Source organism: Papaver somniferum, unplaced genomic scaffold (genome assembly GCF_003573695.1).
Source record: "Papaver somniferum cultivar HN1 unplaced genomic scaffold, ASM357369v1 unplaced-scaffold_81, whole genome shotgun sequence".
Lineage (NCBI taxonomy): Eukaryota > Viridiplantae > Streptophyta > Magnoliopsida > Ranunculales > Papaveraceae > Papaver > Papaver somniferum.
The window spans coordinates 4,399,938-4,407,922 of record NW_020651082.1 but is presented as its reverse complement, the minus strand read 5'-3'; the positions used below and the strand labels follow the sequence as shown (position 1 = coordinate 4,407,922).

The 7,985-nt window shown below is 36.1% G+C and overlaps 1 protein-coding gene across 1 annotated transcript; it reads right to left on the bottom strand.

The window, feature by feature from the left end:
- Nucleotides 1-1,111: 1,111 nt before the first annotated feature.
- Nucleotides 1,112-5,570, bottom strand: LOC113345600 (UPF0613 protein PB24D3.06c-like). Its single transcript, XM_026589374.1, has 9 exons — nt 5,168-5,570; nt 4,917-4,993; nt 4,538-4,643; nt 3,816-3,908; nt 3,644-3,709; nt 2,576-2,721; nt 2,133-2,241; nt 1,636-1,700; nt 1,112-1,533 (listed from the first exon to the last, which is right to left on the bottom strand). Exons 1-9 carry the CDS (start codon nt 5,360-5,362, stop codon nt 1,386-1,388), a joined length of 1,005 nt encoding a protein of 334 aa, XP_026445159.1. The 5' UTR covers nt 5,363-5,570; the 3' UTR covers nt 1,112-1,385.
- Nucleotides 5,571-7,985: the final 2,415 nt, after the last annotated feature.

Sequence of the window (7,985 nt, the reverse complement as noted above, 5' to 3'; positions counted from 1 at the left end):
CGTAGTCAGGTATCTACCATTGATGTGAAATATACTGAGTTCTATTTCATAAATACATTCTTGCATATCCACACCTAGCGGTCGCCCAGAATAAAAGAATGGGTTCTTCAGTTTTTATATGACAGAGAAGAACAACTTCGACGAGGAATTTGAAGGCATGGATCAGTAGTAGCCAATCTGTTACAGTATCATTCAAACTGCAAATAACAGCATCCCTAGACTTGCTTGCAAGATCTGCTAGCACAAATTTCATGCTGTAAGCACAAATTCCATTCAGCATGTGTTACAAAGGCCGCCCTTGCTGATGAGATGAGAACATCTCAGTTAGTGTGAGTAAGTCGGCCTGTGAAGTTGTTGTTACCTGAAAATATACCTGGTCACTTGTCTTCCTGCGTCTTACCCATTGGATTTTGTGGTCCTGTGGATGTTGAATGTCCCCAAAAGTCTTGGGCATCAGCGAATTAAAGCGGAGGTGAACTGTGAGCTATACGACGGACATCAGTGAAATAAATGGTGTTCTAAATTCTGTCTTCATGTGTCTTATCCACTATCCCCAAAGCGAATAACAGTACCATAGTTCACATTTCCTCTGTATGTTAATTTAGACAGTTGGGTCTAAACAACTTGTGTCGAAACATCCGTGGAAGATATAAACTTCTCTGAAAACCGTCTTCTTTGATCATCTATGCTACGGTTACGTGATAAACAGTTCGCTCTTGAAAATTAAAAAATTTAGACTTGATTGTATTTTGTAGTGTTGTAATTTCTCTTTGAATGTCCATTATCTTGCAGCAACATTAGGCAGCTTGCCTGATGAACCCTTATGTAAATCTCTAATATCTGATATTCTAATCAGAAAATTGATGGCTCTTCATTAGACGTGCTCATTGCGAGTCGTTCCGAATTATCTCAGAATTACGAGTCATTGATCGAATAAACTTATTCCACTGATCGAATATTGGACCACACGATTTAGGAACCGTTGATCGAATATTGGATCAGACTTAAACGAATAATACTTAGATTATGACCTCGAGTTGCTAACTAGGTGCAGCTTCACCTTCTTTTGTCCCGGAAATGTGTATTTCATTCAAAGAAAATTTGACGAGCATTTGAAAATACAGCTGCAAACATAGCTTAACTCGACGCCAGTAACACTAAATCTGATGCATTTGAAAATACAGCTGCAAACATATTTTAACCCCACACCAATAACACCAAAATTAATGCAAGATCACACATTCAGATAGATTTCAATCTATCTCACAAAAGAAGAAGAAAGAACAGACCAGGAAAGATGAAAAAGATACAATGAAAGGAATGACAACAGAAAGTAACCTAGAAAAAAAATGGGGGAAAGAAATGGAGACTTTGAATGGGTTATGTTAGTGCCAGGGATCATCCCAGCCTTTGGGTCCCTCTGTTTTAACAAAATCTACTATCGCTTGTACTGCTTCTTGAACCCTATTAGAGAGAGAGTGGTTTCCCCATTCAATCTCAACTTTCTCTGCTCCACCCAATGCTTTGCATAATCTGCACAGGATAATAAAAAATAGAAAAGACTTGTCAAATCATGAGACTGAATTATGGGCCAGACAAAACACAGAGCTACAAGTCTGTTGGTATACGCGTTACCTTTCCACCAATGCTTTCTTATCAACATATTCCGGAACATACTCATCAGCCATCGAAAAAATAACCTGCAGTGAATGCACAACTCCGTTGTTCATTTACTAAGTAACTTGAGCTCCAGTCACTTATCAAGAAAGACTAAAATTAGATTTTTCCAAAATTTGTGAAATTATGGACTAATTTCGTCAAATTTATATAGTTTCTGGGTTGGTTCTCAAGTCGGGCCAACATGCTTCCCTAGTTTTTTGCTTAAAAGTGCCGGGGCAAATTCCAAATGATGCTCTTAGTCCGTGGGTTGTGGGTCTAATGCGAAGTGTTGCCTACTCATATACAACAGTATGCTATCACATAGCTCGCCAAAAAGTTAAAACTTGTTAACATCATAATAAAGTTTGAACAGTTATGTGTTTTCTCCAATTAAACATTCGAGGAAAAAAAGGTTGTAGATATTGCCTTACTTATAAGTTAAAGCTCAGAAATATGGTTCAAAATTTGCTTACCTGGCAAGGTGTTTGTGACATATGTCCAAGTCTAGTCTTCAGTTGGTCATCAGTAAGATCAGAACTGAACATGTCGTCATCTCCCATGTATGCACAAAGTGAGTGATACCTACAAGGTACTTGGTATTCAGAAAGCACTGTGTGAAATGTTCTGTAGAACTTATACGTATAGAACAATGAAATCAAGTGTAGCATAATGCCAATTCACAGATTTAAGACAAAACAATAACATGGACTTATGCCGCCAACTGTCCAGCTGGAAACAACAATCTCAGACATGCTTACTGCTCAGGCTTTGTACTAGCTAAAGCATACAATTTTGGATTTTCCATTCTACTGCCCATTCACTACTTTGACTAAGAACTTAAACTAGTTAACCTAGTTCCACTTCATGGTCCTACTGCTACACTTACTCCAAACAACAAACCATTTCCATTACCTACCTATAGGCAGAAATAGGGGCATCTGGATTTGCTCGGAGTGGCATTAACTCATCACCCCGACCCTCATTGATCATCGTTGACGCCAAGTCGATCATTTCTGCTGTCTCAGGAAGAGTTGCTCTAAACTCTCGATCACTAACTGGAGCCTGAATCATTCAAATTGGCGTTATTATCTAAACTGACAAATAATGTTTGCATCTGTGCAGTTAAAACCTGAAAAAGTGTTTAGCATATTCAGATATCACGTGGCAAAAGTTCAGTACAAGAGCTTAAATTTTGAATATATATATTTTCGCAATTACAGATGACCCAGCTCTTTCAAAACCAAATCAGGTGATTCCACCAGCATTGACAAAAAGACAATAGAAATAAAATCAAAATACCTAGATGAACACCAAATGAAACCAATATCACTTGGAGATGCCATTTCATCCCAAGGATTTTAGTGCTGCTCTTCAGACTGAATGCCACATGAGATTATCAAAGAGTTGTTTACGGGGTCCTTGATGACAAGATGCGACTAACTACTCTACAGTACAGCATAGCCAAATCCCACAGACTACAGCCAACCCTTCTCTAATGAAATTGCTTAATAAATAGGTTTAACCCCTAAAATACCCAGAGGCGCTTGGTGGAGGGGGGTTTGGAGGTAAGACTTAAGATAAATATAGTATGTTTTCACTTGATATATTATTTACTTTACAAGTTTGTCTATACAGTTCATATATTCAGTAGCAAACTCAACTGCCATCGCGTAGCACAGATCCTGAAGCACGGTATATCCAATGCCAGTAAAAGTTTTTCATGAGTGGATAAGCCTTCCTAAAGTATTGAGCCATATTACATCTACAACGGGACCCTTTACTGCAGACAGTATAGAATTAAGCGATTGGGAAAACTAAAAGAATTTTCACTTACGTACTGCTCACTCTTGTAACTACAGCAGTTTGAAATTCTAAAGAGAAACACATGTATTGTCAGATTCCACTTTACAAGATAAACAAGCACAGAGAAATAGGATGCTCAAAATATGCAGAGACAAACTGATAAATGGGAGTCACAAAATACCTGAAGAATGGCTGCCCGGACTGCCCTGGAGCATGCAGCATTTGTGCGCAGGTAATGAACAATATCCTAATTATTTACATGCAACCGTTAAGTACATTATCTCTCACATCTAAAGTCCATTAAAGAAACACAAAAATTGGATAATATATTTTGCAACTATTGTAAGTCTCACCTGACATCCAGTACTGTGCCCTACAAGCACAACACCTGTAGAATCTTCTTTATTAATTAAATAGCTGATTAGCTGATCGAGCTCCCCAGCATCCTTTAGAACACATACAGCAAGAACATCTCAAATCAAAAAAATATAACCAAAAGATAATACACAACAATTAGACATTCTATGATTCACAAACAACTGACTTCACTCTGGAAGTAAACATGAAAACACCACTTTATACATTTAATAGACACCGAGCAAGGAATCCCACTCTCATTTGATTATATAACCTCTAGGCAACAACTCCAATGATGGCTATTGTCACTTTAAGGCATCACAAAGACATCGATCCTTAAAAGAGTGGCTATTTACTGCCAATTCATCCAGAAAGTTATATTTCAGGCATTTAAACTGATGTCTAGTAGAGGAAAAAGAGGTTTGCATTACAAAGGTGGTCTAATATATGGTTCAATCAATATGTATCAACAAGTGTCATGTTCCAAAAGCAATCACAATCGAAGTATGTTCGAAAAGCAATCACAACCGAAGTCTCATTCCACAATATGCGCAAACTAGAATCAACATGCAATCTTTACCGATACTGAAAAGTTGCGTTCTAATACTAAAGATCCAAGATAATACTCCTTAAACAAAATAACCTAGACAGCAAACCCAAATACCCAACGGAGGCAAAACACTGAGCTAAAATAACATCGCCCCAGAAAAAAACTTACCTGTTTCAAGCTTGAGGTACCATATCCAGTATAAGATGATGAGAGCAAAGGCTGGACCAGGGACCATTTTTCCTTTTGCAGAGCAATTGATAGAGGTTCCACATAACTACACATACCCATAAGAGTACCATTAGAACCTCCATAAATACATAAAACAAATGCACATACATAATTACCATCAACTATAACACAGCTAATTTCTTGCAAGAGTATATTGCAAACTACATCATTAAGTCAATCAAAAAAGTTACAAATTTTTACTCAATGTAAGTATCCCCGCATAATCTGCTCAACTAACATTCAACTCATACAATCCCCAAAAGAATGAAATGAACACGAGTAAAATTATATCAAAAAAATGCTATTAAACTTAACATACTCAGTAGCTAAAAGACCATCAGTCAATCCACCAATAAAAATGACTTGCTGTTTAAAATCCCCGGTCTTAAATGCAACCTGATAGATAATCACAAAATCAAAACTCAAATTACTCATCCATTCATCAAAATTAACCACAAGATTAAAAACAAAGAAATTTTCAAAATCAAAACTCAAATTACTCATTCATTCATTCATCAAAATGAACCACAAAAAAATAAAATAAATCCAAAATCAAAATGATGGGCAAACCTGAGCAGATTTAGGCCCATACTTGAATAGAAATCCATGATTCTTTCGACTAACAGAACCACCACTGATAATCCCTCCTCCTTCACTTGCGATCGCGTCAGTAGTCATCATGTTACTAGGGTTTTCGGGTTTAACAGTACTACGGCTTCTAACTAATCCCGAGAACCATGATGGAGAAGATGAAGATGAAATCATGACAAATGATAATCTAATTCTCCCATGACATTACAAATTTGAATCGGATTTCTTCAGATATTCATTAATTGGATGCCTGGATTTTTTCTATTGTAGGGTTTTCTAGTACTGGAAAGTGAAAAGTCAGGAATCAAAGAGGAGATCTAATTAGTTGAACAAGAAAGAGAATGAAATCCTCTCTGAGTTGTCTCTCACAATTAAAGGGACTAAATAATATGTCAAGAAATAGTTATTATGGGTTTAACTGTAATAGTTTTTAACTTTTTCCTTCTTCCGGTCATTGAGAAAATGCAACCGGAATGGGCTGCGCGCACTTACCAAGAGTGTGAGGCAAAGTAAATTTACTGGGCTTGATAGCTGGACAAATGCTGGTGCTTCTCCAGGGTTGCAGTTTTTTTTGAATAGGTAAGCAACCGATGGGTGGATGCGGATTTGTTATCACCCGCATCCAATCCGTCTAAATGGAAGATGCCAGATTTGATATCTGCACCCAAGGGTGAGCGAATGAGCAGATTGGATGCGGATTCAAAGAAAAATGTAGATGAAAACAAGTAAATATCGAAAATAAGTAATATAACTTAGTTTAAAACTTAGGATGTGTTTGATAGCCGGTAATTCCACGGAATTAGCCTATTTTCCACAGAATTAGCCCATTTTCCACAGAATTAGCCCGTATTCCATCGTTTGGTATGAAAATCAATTACATGATTTAATTCCCCACGTGACCCCTTTCCACAGAAAGATCCCCATTTTTATTCCGCCACCCCCCTCGGAAAAGATCATAGGGAAAGAATGGAAAGAAAAAAAAATATATTCAAGATTTGATACGATTGCATATCTTCCCTTCTTGTTAAAAACTATGATTCGTAATCCTGTAACTCATCATTCTGCCGTGATGAGACGTGAGAGAAAACAATACGAGACTTCAAGCAAACAATAAAAAGAAGAAAAGGAGAAAATTGAGCCGTCGTTGCTTTCTTTTTCTCTTTAGTCCCTATGACTCCCTCTCTAACTAGTTTTTTTTCTTTTTTTTTGATTCAAATATGATTACATTGTGTTAGTTTCATAGTTTGGTGTACATTATACCATTCCAGTTCGTATGGGTATTTTTTTCTCTGTATACATGCTTGTTTAGTGTTTGTGAAAAAACGTCACCAAATTTGTGCATAGTTTTTTCTTTGGCCTGGAATTTATAATTGGTTTGTAGCTGAATTACTTTTCATGATTAACAAGATGGTCACCTTGGAAATGATTAGTATTCAAATGGTGGAATTTATCTTTTCCATGAATTATCTGTCTGACAACAAACAAAGGACTCACAATTCCAGGGAATGAGTTTCCATGAAAATTACCCTTATTCCATAGAATTAATTCTCTGCTATCAAACACAGTCTTAGATTACTGAAATACTAGTAATTAACATAAAAATAGTAACATAATGTCTTTCCAACAACCAAAATTATAATTTTATTGATGTGAAGGCCTCCGATCAATCCAAAATTGATACTTTTTTAATATCTTCGAGGAACTTCAATGCATCTCAATAGGAAACTATATATATTATTTATCAATTTTGTATAATAACCTTCATATACATATAATACTAACATTATCTTTAGGACATGGTGTCCAACAGATGGGTGATGTTCCACCTGCGTCTAACCCGTGAAAATGATCGGTTTGATAAACTCACCCGCGTCCAATCCGCCATGAATCAGATGTCCACCCGCCAAAATGCGGATCAAATTGGATAAAATCCACGAGTTTGGATGTTTTTGCTCACTCCTAATCCTCTAGTCCAAAGGGACTTCTGATTAGAGTTTCCCTGATCGAATGCGGGTGAAGATAAATGTTTAAATCCATACGAGATGCACATCATCTTTTTTTTTAATCATTTCCAACCTTATCTTCTTTAACCATTGTATAAATGATGTGGCCTAATTTTGGTTTGGCATCTTCTATGTGAATGTCTAGAACTAGTCGACTTTTTCTTTATTAAAATTAACTTTACTATATTAAATATAAATACGATCATTTTTAGCTCTAATAAAATCTAAATTTATATTTATATAAAATTTTTATTTAATTCTAAACACGACACAAGACAAAAAGGGTTTATAAGAAACTAGTTGGAAGCCTAGTGACAAGCGGAGCTCCAACAAAAGACGAAATCAAAAACAATACTGTTGGAGATGAATATTTTTTCCTCCCTAATTTTGAGAAAAAATTAGGAAAGAGGATGTCATGTTTATGTATGTTGCACTATAAGAAAAACATACAAGGACCACCGGAGAAGCTCTTATATGCAGATAACTTTTAGTTTCTAAGATAGATAACCTTTAGCTTTTAAGATTATATAAAAAGGAAAAAAAACTTTTAGTTTCTAATGATTTTTATCATTCATAGACTCATGTGGCAATAAAAAAAATCTTCTTAAAGAAGAAAAACATTTATTTCGGTTGTTAGAAAACTTGAAAGCTTTGAGACTGCGATTTTTCTTGACACAACAAAGCAACGACAGTGGTTTAGTGAATGGTTCTTCACCACTCGTGCTTCAACCTTATACATTTAACGGTGCAGATACAATCGTACAGATTTGCAACGAAAGCCTGTTTTATTTTTT

Excerpts from the sequence above, each read along its gene's own strand:
- LOC113345600 (XM_026589374.1), bottom strand. The coding sequence starts at position 5,362 with ATGATTTCATCTTCATCTTCTCCATCATGGTTCTCGGGATTAGTTAGA. Across the intron at positions 4,644-4,916 it reads GATGGTCTTTTAGCTACTGA|TTATGTGGAACCTCTATCAA; the intron begins GTATGTTAAGTT and ends GGGTATGTGTAG. Across the intron at positions 2,242-2,575 it reads GCCCCTATTTCTGCCTATAG|GTATCACTCACTTTGTGCAT; the intron begins GTAGGTAATGGA and ends AGTACCTTGTAG.